This window comes from Chelonia mydas, chromosome 20 (genome assembly GCF_015237465.2).
Source record: "Chelonia mydas isolate rCheMyd1 chromosome 20, rCheMyd1.pri.v2, whole genome shotgun sequence".
NCBI classification, from domain to species: domain Eukaryota; kingdom Metazoa; phylum Chordata; order Testudines; family Cheloniidae; genus Chelonia; species Chelonia mydas.
The window spans coordinates 643,097-659,108 of record NC_051260.2 but is presented as its reverse complement, the minus strand read 5'-3'; the positions used below and the strand labels follow the sequence as shown (position 1 = coordinate 659,108).

The following is a 16,012-nucleotide window of genomic DNA, read 5'->3' as shown; positions in this document are numbered from 1 at the left end:
AGAAAACATGTACAAATGGATAATAGTTCCTGTATGTATGTTAAAACCTTACCAAAGGTCACCCATCAGTTTTATGGGGCCCTTGTAAGCCAAAGTCTTTCCAACTCCTCCATGAGGGTTGTGGTCTCTTTTAGACAGGGTTCTGTTTGCTGAATCCAAGTGAAGGCCCTAAGTCAGTTCAAGCTCAGCTTTTTATACAAAAGCCATTTCTTTGTTTGAGTATCTCTCTGGAAAACCCAGTTTTAACCAGTATATCCGAACATCCCATGGGGTGGTGGTTCTCTGGTGTGGTTTACAATCCCCAGGGTAATTACCCTCCACTGTTTTTAGTTCCTGGAAGAGCTGTGATAACCCTCCCCCACAGAGCAGAACACAATAAGACAAAACCATTCATAAATTCAATACAGTGGTCCCCAAAGATACTGCACAGGATTGCAGTATGTGTCACAGGAACTATGCAAAAAGTAAACAGAAAACAAAAATCATTTCTTTTTTCTCAATCTCTTTCAATTACAGTACTTGTAGGTGTTGATTTTTAACAACAGTACGTTGAGTGTTTACAGATAGAAGGGGATTGTTACAGTTAACTTGTGCTCCCTCTTCTGGAGCAGAGTGTACAGTATTTTCTAGTTTCTGGAGCACTAACAGCAGAGCATACAGTATTTTCTAGTTTCAGGTAGCTGTTGAGGTTTGTTATAAAAAAAAAAAAAAGCTGGACCACAAAAGAAACTCTACATCGTGATTTTAAGAGTGATTAAATTTTGGACCAAAGTTACTCAAAAGCAGCCCTTTAACTAAATAAGTTGTGATTCAATAAATGAGGAACATTAGAATTGTATTTTGGGGTCTTTATTATTGAGGTCAAGAGTTGCAAGCACCTATTTATTTCAACAAGTCTTTACAATTCATATGAAATATGTAGCTCTGGAGGTAACTAGACCAATAGTATTCAATGTTACACCCTTTCCAAAATAACTTCCTCCTGAAAAGTAATCACTCAAGGAACAAACCAATGTGACCACTTCATACTTCCACGATAAAGAATATACCTATGCTCCTTCTTTCCAAACACTACTGCATCAATAGAGTAAAACTGACGGATTTTTTCTCTCTGGCAGTAATAAAAGTCATTCAGCTGCAGAACAGAGCAGGAATCAGCAACCATTTTTTGTACTGTAATGATACTTGCCAGTTCTTTCATTTAAAAAAAAATCCTTTATCACAAAAAAAGAAATTTTAAAAAGAACAGCAATGGCACAAAGTTGGGAGCAAAATACCACAAAGAAGAATTTCAAGTTAGTTTCATTTACAGGAAAGCCATTGCATAAAGCTTCAATATTGATGGTCCGATTCTGCCTGCAGACCCAAGTCTGTCTCCCTTTGAAGTTATTGAGAACAGTGCATACATATTCAGTGGCAGAGTTTGACCAACTCCAGTGCTACTGAGGTGCTTATTATCCTGAACTCCCACTGACCTTAATGGAAGTTCTGAGGCACTCAGAACCTCCTAGGATGTTGTCTTTACCCAAGCAGGGTTGAGTGGCAAGCATGCAAGTTTTTCTAGTGCTGGGCAACAAATGCATTTTAAACATTTCATAAAGATTTTTTGACATGAGTAGGAATTCTAATGTATATTTCAGTTCTATTTAAAGCAACTATAAAGCAAACAATATCCCATAATAGCCACATATGTTATATTAAACTTTGCAAATACAAAATATTTATCTAACCCACTAACAACTTAGTTGTGGAATTCAGAGTCTGACTGCTCAGTAGGAAGCTCAATATATATAGTAGACTAATTAATAAATGTTGATAGACCTTATATAAACAACATACAAGGGGAGCAAATACATTTTTCAATTTCATTCAGGACTGAGCTAGTACAACTCACTGGTGGCCTTACCACATTTTAGTAACACAGATCATGGCACAATTCTCATTGAAATAATGGAAGCAGGATCCAATCCTAACTACAGAAAATAACATATTCACTGTTCATGCAATAACCATTGTCTACACAATATTTTATTTATATTCAAGAGTCCTGATCATGTCAAACATCCTTTAACTTTTACTGGAAAGAAACAGGTCAAAACGATACATACTAGGATCCCCAACAGTATTTTTGGGGTAAGTTCAAGCACATATGCAGTTTTTACTGAATATGGAAAAAAAATGCTAATCTGTTTCTTTTTCCCAACAATATTCGTTAGGGTTTATTTTTCAGGTCAGTTGCTTACAAAGACAAAAGTAATTCAAATATTTTCTACTCCAAAGAGAATCTAATTTTACTTTGTGCTAACCCATAAAAATATATAATCAATAATCTGAGACACAAAATATCTATTTGTTTACTAAAAGGAACTGTATAAACTGTTAAAATATGCATATAAACTCCATTTTAGAATTTGTAAAGGTAATAGTTTACTTATAAAAATATACCAGCCGTTAACTATTTTCAATAGAGCATTTTCTTACAAAGATGCCATTACTTCACAAAATATTGCCTGCCTTACAAAATTAGTCTGGTAATTGTGCACTTTTATTTTTTTAATTTATAAACCCTATATTAGAACCATATTAAACCCTTTGGTATGTATCTTTAGCTTTTTATTTTACTGTTCCTTTTTTTTGGTCTGTAAACTTTTTAATTAAGCATAATATGATCTCCAAACAGAATAAGCAATGCATGTTCAGTTGTATATATAATCAACACACAATTTATTTTTCAATTATAGTTTATCACACCCAGTAACCAAGAACAAAACTATTTAAAAAAAGCATTCTCTTGACAACTTTTGTTCAGCTATACCCATTCTGCCAAACTGTTGCTTTAAAGTAATTGAATGTGTTGAATACTCTTAAGAAGTCAACATCTTATTCATGTGCCTTCGACATCTTTCAGGGTTAGGCCTGAAAAATAATTTTCCCATTGCCTTCTGCAAAACCTCTCCAATTTTAACAAACACAACAAACATTTTACAAAAAAACCAAAACAGAACAAAAAAAAACCCCACCTTTAAACAGATTGCCAGCTGAGAAAAGTAAACATAATTTATACTTTAGCAAAGTATTAGCTTCTCTTTATCTTCTACACCTGAAAGTTAGAATTTACAGGTTGAAATAAAAATATTTACATACAAACAACGGAAAGAAAAGATAAGGATCATAAAACAGTAAGAAATTAAAACCTATACTGGTTATATATGTTGCTAATAATTTTCAACTAATGGCAAGGATTCCATCTCATCCACATTTTAACTGTAATCAAATATTACTGCTGTTACCAAATTAATTTGTAGTTCAGGAAATTCAAATCACTTGTGTGATAAAATGTGCATGTCCTTTTATTGCCGATGTAACCTTGATTTTAATGATGTTTCCAGTTCTGCCAGCAGGAGTTTTGTTGAGGTTTTCTTGTTTCCTTTTTGTAGTTTGTCACTAACATGTTGTAAATAAAATCTTTATAGTCTTTAAGTTGTGAAATCTAGGTAGAAAAGTTTCATTTTTGACCTTTCATTTAATTTTAAAAAATTCGGTATAAAAAAATTCCCCATGGAAATTTAGACAGTCCACAAAAAGTTGTGCCTCCTTTTCTTACACATTTTTATGGCAGTAAAGATCTTTCAAAGTTTTTAGCTCTTCAATTAGAGTTTTGTTTTGATTTTCCAGGACCGCAACTCGATTTTCCAGACATTTAACATATTCTTTCTTCTTTCTACGGCATTCTCGAGCAGCTTCCCTGAAATCAAAAGGCAGAAGTTGTCAATTACTGTATATCATTAGGTGTTCAGTCACTCATGTTTTGCTTTGAATACTGACTCCATCTGAAGCTACCATTCACACCTGGGGAGAAGAAGATCTTTACAGAAAACTAATTTTTCTGTTCACCTCACATGAAAGCACTGACTGATCAAAGAAAATGATCAAAACAAAGCAAAAAACCCTAAACATTTTGTTTTTCTAAAGTTAATGGCCTTTTCACTATGAGCATCAGAAACTTTACATAGCTGGCTCTATGAGAAACCAAAAATGCAGCCCTGGGGTCAAAAATCATTGGTTTCCAGAAAGTTCTGGGTCTCATGTTTCTCAAGAATTAAATGACATGTACTACCCTAGATAATGCACGCAGATGGCAATGGAAGTTTTGCTCTAGAGCAAGTAGATTGACAGAAAACATATGTCACTATATATGCAGAAAGAAAATTAAAATGAGACATCCTCTATATACACACACGAGTAGTCTGAATTGAATATTTAACAAAATTAAGGTTAGGGTACTCAAAGAGGAGGTTTTGTTTACTTATGGGCATTAGCAGAGCAAACTGAAAAACTACAGGGCAGTTCAAGGAATGTGTTAAATATTTGGTTAAGCAAAAACTGTTTAGCTTACAGGAAAAAAAGTTCACGTTTTCCCCCAATTTTTCTGGGACAAAATCTTTAGTATGTTTGGGTCTAGCTTTCTGACATTTTCTAGTGACACTGGGTGTAGGATAAATAATACATAGGTGACACAATTACTAAACTTATGTGGGATTCAGAATTTTGGATACATAATTCTAGTTTTCACTAAATATCAAGGAATACGGTCAATCTGAAACCAAGAAAAACATTAGAGAGACAAGGTGGGTGAATCTTTTATTGGACCATCTTCTGTTTGTGAGAGGGACAAGCTTTTGAGCTACACAGAGCTCTTCTCAGTTACTTATCTTGTCTCTCTAATATTCTTGACTGACATGGCTATAACAACACTGCATTGTTAATTACACAAAATTAAGTGAAAAGAGAGGAAGCTTCTAGTCTTTCATAGTATAGTAGTCTTAAATGTTACTCAGCTATAGCAGGTAAAAATCATTTTCAGACGAATTGTGATTTTTAAAGGTGACTATACCTTTAATGTATTTGCCATCTGAAGTTATAATTTAGCATGCTGTTTAAGAATCTGATTGCAGCTATGAAGTTGGTTACATAACAGTACATGGAAACTTACATACCTGTTCTTCATGAGCCTTATTTCTCGTTTCAACTGTGGATCATCTGTCTTGGTTGTCTGAGATGTAAGGGTGACAGGAGATGTCATCACTACAGTCTGTGGGAGGGAAGTGGTTGTTGGCGTGGTGCGGATCTGATACGTCTGCATGTCTCCTGATGCAGCTGTTAAGACAGCAGAATAAGTTAAATTAAAAGGAAAAAAAATCTTAGACAGCTACACGTTTATGGGAGACAGTATTCCAAAAGTTTTTTGTAATACATACTCACTCTGCACTACCACCTGGTTGCTGGGCACAAGTATCTGCTGACCATCAGATGTCTGTGCATACTGCAGTATTGTTGTCCCAGGCTGAGTGCCACCAGCATTTGTCATTGTTAATGTCTGCAGACCCTGCACACCATCTGTACCTGAACTGGCCAGCTGCAGTGCTCCGTTTGGGGCAATAGTAACTTCAATGAAAGAGAAAGAAAAAAATATGGTAGATATACAGAAAATGTTTTCCTTCTGTGTACTGAGTACATTCACTTCCAATAGGCAATCTCCTATCTTAAGTTGGTACTTTAAAAATTAGCCCCAAGATTTGAAGGCCAATTTTGTTCTATCTTTAAAGACTGATTTGACAGTCATGGGGCAGGAGTCAGAGACACTGTTGGGTTAAAACCAAATATTTATAACAAAATGTCCTTACATATGATACTAACATCCAGTAGGCTATTAAAGGGAATAAATGTAAACAACCTAATTTATTTTCCAGGATTTGGGCGGTTTGTTTACTGTTTTGCATTTCACATAGCTTGAAGACTGAAAAGAGACTCATCAGCTTCTGGTCACTTTCAGGCTCATGCAAAAGTGCAAAGCTGCAGTGTTTGGCTTGCAAACATTCAGGGAATACTTAATGTTTAACAAATTGCTTTACACTTCCTCCCCCACAACACAATGGAAATGTCTACTCGCCTCAGGTTTTATAAAACCTTGCTTATGCACATTTTAAATTTTGGACCAAATTTGACACTTTCAGTTTCACCGCAATATAGAACATACAGACTAAACTAGCCATGCCAGTTATAGGCTGCACTGGCACGCCAAGCCAAAAGGCTGAGGCTTATTTGCATATATATTTATGCATTTACATAGACTGGCTTGCACCCATGAAAAATTCACTATTGGTAGAAATAGTGCTCCCTTCACTCCTCCCCACCCTCTGCGACTGCCTGAACAGCTCACTGTTGACGGACTAGATTGTGACATTGTCAAGTGGTGAGATTGTGACATCAGTGGTGAGTGACACAGTGGTTAGAGGAGAGGTTGGTGGTAGAAGCAACATATGTTGTAACTATTATATGTGGACATTTTTGTAATTAAAAATAAATACAGAAAATTTCCATATGTGCCTATATTTTCATTTAGTCCCTAAAAAACCACAGGGGCCTGATTAAAACCAAAAAACCATCAACCAGCAACTCCTGTTATTCTTAATGGGAGGAGAAGTGTCTTTTTCTTAATGGAAGCTGCTGGGTGCTGATCACATTTGAAAATCAGGCCACTTTATTTAAATGCTTACATGGGAGCTGAACTCTTCTGCACTTTTGAAAATCTTGCATACAAGCTTCTCCTATTTTTAACACAGATATCAAAACAAGATGAAATATTAAATCCCCATGTAGTTTACTAATTTACCCAAATTGTTTACATTCTAAACTACTTGAAATTTTCCAGTAGATATTTTCCAAGAATTAAGTGTATTAATTAATTTTCTCCAGGATAAATAAACAAGTTTATAATTCTACAATGTCATTTAAGGGGAAATTCAAGCTTTATTTGATTAAAGAATTTATCCAAGACTATAAAGAAATGTCTTTATTTATGATTTATATGACATTTTACTGTTTTAATCATTTAATGGATAAGTTGCCCCTAGACTACTGTTACCCTGGAGCAAAATATATTTTTGAAGTGAAGCATGTACTTTGAAAATGAACTGAAGATCGAAACTAGCCATGTCAGTCATAGACTGCATTGGCACTATTGCATTCTTATAGCATGCAATATAAAAAGAAAGGAAAAAAATATATATTTTTGTTTTGTTTTTTTAACTACAGAATTTCAATTCATTTTTAAGTTGCAAACGTTTTGAATCAGACTCAATTTAAAACAGCATGCTTACTTTTAGTAATCCTAGATTTAGTTTGCAAGTAAATATGTTCAAAGTTCGGGGTAATATGACAGATCATTTGGTCTCTGCCAACAGTTTACACTTCATACGCAGTAGGTGCACAGACATGGGGAATTGTTACGTTAAAAGGCCAATCAACAAAAGAATACAGACACATTCTAACATCTCTAGCTGGGAGTAGCTGCCATGCAAAGCATGTTCAATCATTTTGACTTGTTTGGCTGGCTAATGGGCAGACAAGATCAACATGGCCTTTGAAATGTTAGATTTAGAGCAAGGAAGTTAAAGGATCCTTCCAGAACTAGAAGGGGGAATGACAGCAGGAACAGAGGACAACAATCGTATGGAGAACTAATTTATTTCCCCAAGTTGATCAAATAATACTTTGTTGAAATGCTGATGTAACTTCCCACCCTGATACTATAATCTCCCACCTTTGAGATTAAAGTAATCACAGGGTAAAAATGACCAAGGCCTTGCAAGAAGGGGAGTTCCTGGGACACAGACAGGGGAGGGTGTGTCTCCTGGATGCAATCTGACCAAGAAGATCAGTGAGGAAGAATGTCTTTCTAGAAGTAGGAGGTATCTTCTGTTATTACAGCTAATGGCTAAAGTTAAGGTAAGCCTAGCTAATCTTTTTGCAGTTTCACGACAGCTATGTTATGTATACTGTTTCTTTTGTTTAAATATTATTTACTTTTGCTATACTTAATGTTGTTTTAATTAGATCAGTTGTAGTCTTGGACTATTGTTTTGGGGCATTTCATGCATATCATGGCAGAGAGAATACCTTCAAGAAGAAGGAAAGGCTGTCTGGAGCTGCAACCCACTTTGAGTTCTCAGTCAGAAGAGCACAGACTAAAGGAGTCCTTTCCAATAAGATGTGCCATTTGCAAGGATGAGGGCATAAGGAAAACACCTAAGCACCATGGAGGAGAACCAAGTTGAAAGGGATGCAAGTTCCAGATTTTATAGGAAAAGCACTACAGCAAACAATTAATCATGACAATTACTAAAAAAGTTTAATAAGTTATATTAGAAAGGAAGAAATTAATCGGAGAGGAAAGTTGGTCTTGTGATTAAGGCACTGAACTGAGAGTCAAGAAATCTGGGTGAAATTCCTGGCTCTTCCATCAGCTTCCTATGTGACATAGCGCAAGTCACTTCAGCTCTCTCTGCCTCACGTCCCCATCCGTAAAATAGGGATATTACTACCTTATTCCCACTCTTTGATTCTATTTATATGGTAAGCTCTTTGGGACAAGGATGGTCTGTCTCTTACTATGTGGATGTACAACACCTAGTACAATGGAGCCTTGATCTCACCATGGGCAACTAGCCACTACTGTAATTCCAACAAATAATGATAACTGGAATAGCTATCATTTGTATTGCCAATCCTTCCACAAGCTCATCTTCATGTCAAATATATGAGATAGAATATAAACTTTCCCCCAAATAGTTTTGTGTAACAGAAATATGTCTAGTTGGGTGTGTATTTAATATAACATACTGTACTGTCCACTGCTGGTCTGGTAGATAGGTGTGGGAACAGACATAGAGGTGACAGTAGAGACGCCAGGACTTTCATCATCTCCTTTTCTATCTCGTGCGTCTTCGGACGAAAGATCTTTCAAGATTTTTCTATGGAAAAAAAATTTCTTCATTAGCACTTGTGAAAGAAAAAGATGGCAAACTGGTTGGCAATTACTCCTTTGAGTACAAATTTTAACAATGTTGCAGGCAAGTTTTGCTGGCAAATACTTTTCTACCAGTGACAATTTTTAAATTAATCAAACTACAAATGTAACAGAGATAGAGCACCTAAAACCAACATAGTTACAGAAACATGCTGCTAACACACATAGCTGATAACCTTTAATAGCATTACACACATTGTTACATACAAAAGATAAATCCTAGCTTGTGGTTGGCTGAAAAAAAGTCATGTCACAAGTCAGTAAATTTGTATTGTTACCTCCTCAGAGGTAATTTGCGTTTATATTTACATAACATGACCTCCTCAGAGGTCAACAATCCTGAAGTTTGGATCCATGTTAACCAATTGGACTGCATATGCAAATAGGGGTCACATTAGGTTCCATTTATAATATCTTATAAAGGATTAATAAATTAAGATTTTTTTTAATGGCTAATCAATTGTTATAGATTGCTATAGAGTCTGACAGATCAACAGGTTACTTATAACTATCTAGAACACTCATGTCTATAACAAGCTTATAATATCTATTAATAATTTATTAACCCTTTATAAATGGAACCTTAATATTAAGTGTGACCCAAATATGTACATCTTTACTGGCTGCAGCTGTGTTCAATCAAAACTACTATTGTTTACTCTGGAAGAGCCAATCAGAAAGCATGTACCCATCTCTGCTTCCTGACTGAATCATCACGCATTAATAGCTACTTTTCTGTTTGTTTAACTTTTTAAAAAATTCATGCCCTTAATTAAGAGATTTCTAGGCATTTTGATGACTATATTTAACCAAACACATATTGACTTAATATTTAAATAAATATCAAAATTTGTTGCGTTTCAGGGTAATTATTGGCTTCACTTCAGTCAATATTATTCTAGGGTCAAGAAATCCTGATGGTTACTTTAAGAGAAGCCAATATCTACTAAACAGATGTTCTCAATAATTCTTAGCAGATATAGTAAACAAAATATAAAATATATTATCAATAGAACTATCACACTTTTGTAATAAAGACTGTAAATAAGCAGGCAAAGTTTGAAATAAAAATTGCATATAGGAATTCCCTTCTCTAAACTTCAAGTAATCGTATTTCTGTAGTCAAGAGTTTCTTATTTCTTGTTCCTCATTCAAAAATTTGAACCACTTTACTTACAAAGAGTGATTCAGTGCAGTTACCAGTATTAAACCACTTGTATATACAAGTGCAATGTAAGATTTTCAATCACTGTCTTTTAAAAACCTTAAATGTTTTAGAAATAAGCCCTCTGTAGTGACAATTTTCATAACTTACAATACATTGTAATAACCTGTAGTAAAACATTGTGCTGGAAACCCATACATAGATGTTTTAAAATGGTTCAAGCAATTTTTTTCTTTCCAATCAGCTTGACAAAATAAAACGCACTTGTGCATATGTCAGATTTTCTGTATTGTTTCTAGCAAGTACAGCTGCATCACTTCAGTAATGAGTGCATCAGAGTTTCCACCATAAACATTTTCCAGGGGTTTATAACTTGCCTGTTAGTGTTCTTCCTAGTTTAAAACCTCATGCTCTGATTCTCACAATAACTGTGGATTTATGTCTCTCTCTAACTCTAATCAAAATCAATTAGTCAATTTTTGTTGTTGTTAGAATAAAGTGGAAACAAGTGGGATGCTTTAGGAATTTTTTTTTATTCATTAAGGTTTTTTGCTCTGTGATACAAAATAATACTTTTCACTTATATAGTGCATTTCATCGAAGGATCTCAAAACTTTTTAATAAAAATACTTAACTCTTGTACAGCTCTTCAAACGCCTAGTGCACTATATAGCTCACAATACCCTATGAGAATAAAAGCTCCCCACTTAACAGAAGAAGAAATGGAGGCACAGAGAGTTTATACATCTTGTCCAAGGTCACATAACGAGTTAGCGGCCGTCCAACAGGAAAGCAGAATTCTTGACTTCCAATCCCATGCTCTCACTGCTATGTATCGCTTCCGCCTAAATTATGTGCACACCTAGTATTTTCCCATAAAGTGTTCAAGTGAGAATTGTTGACCATTCTTTTTTCACTCTGACTTTTTTGTGTGCGGAACTGAAAAAAAAATAGTTTAATGTAAACAGTTTATTTTGGTATTTAATTTAAGAGGAAAATAGAAGAGAGAATGGGGGTAAAAAAATAAAAAATGAGAAGCACCGGTGGAGGTAGGAATAACTGCCCCTCCTTGGGACCTTGGGGTAACTTCGCAAGCTTTAATTTGTAATTTTTTCAGAATATCCATGTAAAAACTATAAAAGTTTAAGATGCATTATGTTTTTATTTCTTGGTGTATCACTTTGAAAAGTACAGAACACTCCCATTTAGCCAGATGACCTAGGGAACATCAGAACCTTGGAAATAACCAAGCATTCACATAAAAGGAAGTGCTATTAACTAAAATAGGGCTACACTGTGGAATTGGATAACTAAACTTTTTGGATAACTGGAATTATGCTGTATGTCATTTGAAAACATAACAGTGTTTTACTCAGTTCCTCTTTTCAATAAAATGGCAACAACTAGTATGGTTAAAGTGATAAAACAACTTTTCACTATATAATATCATCCTGGAGTCTGATCCTGCAGTCCTTATTTAAGCAAAACTCCCTTTATAGTCAATGAGAGCTTTGGTTGAACACTGGCTTCAAAAATCAGGTCTTTAGCTGATTCCACACAACAGAATTAAACTCACTAAACATCTATGCTTCAACAGCAAACACACAGATTCTATGTATTAAAAAAAAAAAATCACTCTCTTACACCAGCAGTGAATTTAGCCCAGTCTGTTTGAAAACATTAGTTTTGCTATTAGCTTTCACTTAAAATTCTTCATTATGGAAAAATAAAATCTAAATAGTTAATTCAGTTTATTGTGTATCACCAAAAGCAGAAATAACTTTTGTATAAGCAGATCCAATACATATTTTAGGGGAATAAAAAATAATTCAGAAGGCTGATGAAATATGTAGAGATAACTGATGGAAGCTGTGATTTTTGTTAGTGTTTTTAAAAGTTTCTAATAAAAAATACAGTATAAATTTCTGTAAGGTTGAGACACCCTGTACCCCATGTTCACCACTTTTATATGATTATGATATATTTTGAACAAAGTATGCCTTGTGGGGTACCATTTGAAAACTCATAATCTGCTGAATATTATCCTGTTGAAATGTGTGTAACATCACTGCATGTACAATTTTGAGATTTTGCTAAATGATTGTTACTGAAATATGTTGTAGTTCTAGGTAATACCCACAAACCAATTTCTCCGAGACAAAGAGACACTATCATGGCAGCAAGGTGCTAAAGGGCCATTACCAGCTTAATTGGGCATCCAGCAGCAGGGGAGAAGCTATAAACAAGACATTTACATTTCATCCCAGAGATGGTTCGAATCTCACATACACAGGGGACTGTTTGTCTAAACCCAGCAGGGAGGTAATCCTCAAAGAAAGGAGGAGGGTATAAAAATAAGAGCCAATGACCTCCACATCACCCCTCTCTTCATTTAGGTATTAGCTTGCAGTTTTATCTTTTTATTTCTTTTGTAATCAATTCTGACTTTTATGACTTACCACTTGAAATCTCTTAACATGTATCTTTCCCTATTTAATAGGCTTGTTTTATTGTTTTATCTAAACAAGTGTGTTTGGATTGAAGTGTTTGGGAATCTCTACTTAGGATAACAAGGCTGGTGCATAATCATTACCCAGTGTTGGAATGACAGATGTACTATGAGTTTACACTGTCCAGGAGAATATTGAGCAGTGTAAGACACACGTTTCTGAGGAACAAGGCTGGGACTGGGGATATGCAGGTGTCTCCCTGTAAGTAATTTATGAGTGACTAGCTAATAGCACTCAATACTGTGTAGCTGGGAGCAAGTTACATGCAGGAGGCTGCGTGTGAGCAGAACCTGAGGTGGTTGTTCACCAGCAAAGCAGTGCACGAGGCATCCCGGGCTAGAGAGTTACGGGGAAACAGCTGTTTGGAAGTCCAGATTGTTCCCTGGGGAATGTGACAAAGATACTCACCGGTAAGACGGTCGCCGTGCTAAGATACCGCGGGTCTTCTGCGAAGAACCTATGCTATCTGATGAATCCTGAGAATCCTCACTCTCTGACAAAGAAGATACCTAAAAAGCATATCCCATGTCACTGTGCTGTACACTACAAAAGTACCCAAGACAGTTCACATTTCTCTACCAAACATCTTTACAACAGGATGAGCAATTCTTAGAGACTGCCACAGTTAAGGAGCACAAACTAGGAAGTCATTTAACAGAAGCCAGAATACAATTACTTTAAAAACTAAAGATGGACATGAACCAAACTCCCTGATCTGAACTCCCCCAAACTCTGGGATGTTCAAAATCAACACTGGAAATTTGTGGCTTGGTTCTGTCTCTACTGAAGACTGTGCAAGAGACAGGCAGAAAAAGCAAAATCAAGTAATTCTCTGGAGTCTCCATGATAGCAGGCATTCTTTTATTTATGGAAAAAGTTTTGTGAAGTCTATTGAACAAACAGACATCAGAATAGTCTATGTATAAACTCCTTTGCCATGAATTTTTCCTGAGTTATAATTTCACTGCTAAAAGAAAAGGAGTACTTGTGGCACCTTAGAGACTAACCAATTTATTTGAGCATAAGCTTTACGATCAAATAAATTGATTAGTCTCTAAGGTGCCACAAGTACTCCTTTTCTTTTTGCGAATACAGACTAACACGGCTGTTACTCTGAAATTTCACTGCTATAAGCCTCAAGAAAGCAACAATAAAATGTCAAATATGCATCTTTATATATCCTCTGTCTCTCACCGTGCAGAGCAAGTGAGCTGGGTGAACTAGACTATACAACAGCTCAAGGTGACAAGCACATCAGTGCAAGCCTTTTTAATGCTAAGCATCAATCTTCGATACCCGATTGATTGCCTGCTTTATACATAAGTTGCAAAATAGATAAAATATATTTAAAAAAAAAATTAATGGAGGATAGGTCTATCAATGACTATTAACCAAGATGGTCAGGGATGCAATCCCATGGTAGGGTCGACCGTAACCCTTTGACTGCCAGAAGCCAGGTGTGGAAGACAGCGATAGATCACTGCAAAACTGCCCTATTCTGTACACTCTTCCTAAAGCTCTAATACTGGCTGCTGTCAGAGACAGGATACTGGGCTAGATGAACCATTGGCCTGATCCATATGGCTACCCTTATGTTCTTATGTAATCCTTACTCCAGCATGAGAAAGCAAATGTTAACTACTATTACAAACCAGTTTATAGTCATCCACACAAGGATGCACCTTTATTAGTTCCTTACATCAATATATCCCAGGAAAAGGTTTATAACATTAATATCTGAAAACTTTCAATTACTTCACGCAAACTGTTCTATGCTGTAGAACCAATCAACCCAGGAAGCTACTAACAGCACTGTCAACCATGTAAAAATGTTTAAGGCTTTCATAAAAATACTATAATGTTAGGTTTGACTCCTGGAACTCAAGTTCAGAAGCAACATGAGGAGTGTCATATATCCCCCCCTTAATCATTTCTTTTCCAAGCTGAAAAATCCCAGTCTTATTAACTTCTCCTCACATGGAAGCCGTTCCATACCCCTTATCATTTTTGTTGCGCTTTTCTGAACCTTTTCCAATTTCAATATTTCTGTTTTGAGATGGGGCGACCACATCTGCACGCAGCATTCAAGATGCGGGCGTACCATGGATTTATACAGAGGCAATATGATATTTTCTGTCCTATTATCTATCCCTTTCTTAATGATTCTCAACATTCTATTCGCTTTTTTGACTGCCCCTGCACATTGAGTCGATGTTTTCAGAGAACTATCCATGATGACTCCAATATCTCTCTCTTGAGTAGTAGTAACAGCTAATTTAGGGGATTATGGGATTATTGGATTGTGTTTTCCAATGTGCATTACTTTGCATTTATCAACATTGAATTTCATCTGCCATTTTGTTGCCCAGTCACCCAGTTTTGTGAGATTCCTTTGTAGCTCTTTGCAGTCTGCTTGGGACTTAACTATCTTGAGTAGTTTTTTATCATCTGCAAATTTTACCACCTCACTGTTTACCCCTTTTTCCAGATCATTTATGAATATGTTGAATAGTCCCAGTATGGACCCCTGGGAGACACCACTATTTACCTCTCTTCATTTTCAAAACTGACCATTTATTCCTACCCTTTGTTTCCTATCTTTTAACCAGTTACCCATCCATGAGAGGACCTTCCCTCTTATCCCATGACGGCTAACTTTGCTTAAGAGCCTTTGGTGAGGGACCTTGTCAAAGGCTTTCTGAAAATCTAAGTACACTACATCTACTGGATCCCCCTATACCACATGCTTGTTGACCCCCTCAAAGAATTCTAGGAGATTGGTGAGGCATGATTTCCCTTTACAAAAACCATGTTGACTCTTCCCCAACAAATTATGTTCATCTATGTGTCTGATAATTTTGTTCTTTACTTTAGTTTCAGCCAATTTACCTGGTACTGAAGTTAGGCTTACTGGCCTGTAATTGCCAGGATCGCTTCTGGAAACTTTTTTAAAAATGGCATTATATTAGATATCCTCCAGACAACTTGTACAGACAATGATTTAAGCATTAGGTTACATCCCACAGTTAGTAGTTCTGCAATTTCATATTTGAGTTCCTTCAGAACTCTTCTGTGAATACTATCTGGTCCTGGTGACTTATTACTGTTTAGTTTTGTCAATTTGTTCCAAAACCTCCTCTAATGGCACCTCAATCTGGGACAGTTCCTCAGATTTGTCACCTAAAAAGAATGGCTGAGGTCTGGGAAATCTCCCTCACATCCTCAGCTTTGAAGACCGAAGCAAAGAATTCATTTAGTTTTTCCACAATGGCCTTAATGTCCTTGAGTACTCCTTAAGCATCTTGATCGTCCAGTGGCCCCACTGGTTGTTTAGCAGGCTTCCTGCTTCTGATATACTTAAAAAAATGTTTTGCTATTACTTTTAGTCTTTGGCTAGCAGTTCTTAAAAATTTTTTTGGCCTTCCCAATTATATTTTTACACTTCATTTCCCAGAGTTTATGCTCCTT

General features: G+C 35.9%; 1 protein-coding gene across 1 annotated transcript in view; it reads right to left on the bottom strand.

Annotated features, from left to right (window-relative positions):
* Positions 1-833: 833 nt before the first annotated feature.
* Positions 834-16,012, bottom strand: part of ATF1 (activating transcription factor 1) — a 33,408-nt gene continuing 18,229 nt past the window's right edge. Inside the window, exons 4-8 of the mRNA XM_037883761.2 lie at positions 12,953-13,053; positions 8,683-8,813; positions 5,263-5,445; positions 4,998-5,157; positions 834-3,745 (exon numbers count right to left, since the gene is read on the bottom strand). Of these exons, the coding sequence (XP_037739689.1) occupies positions 3,601-3,745; positions 4,998-5,157; positions 5,263-5,445; positions 8,683-8,813; positions 12,953-13,053 (720 nt within the window). The 3' untranslated portion in view covers positions 834-3,600. The remainder of the gene's footprint in view (positions 3,746-4,997; positions 5,158-5,262; positions 5,446-8,682; positions 8,814-12,952; positions 13,054-16,012) is intronic.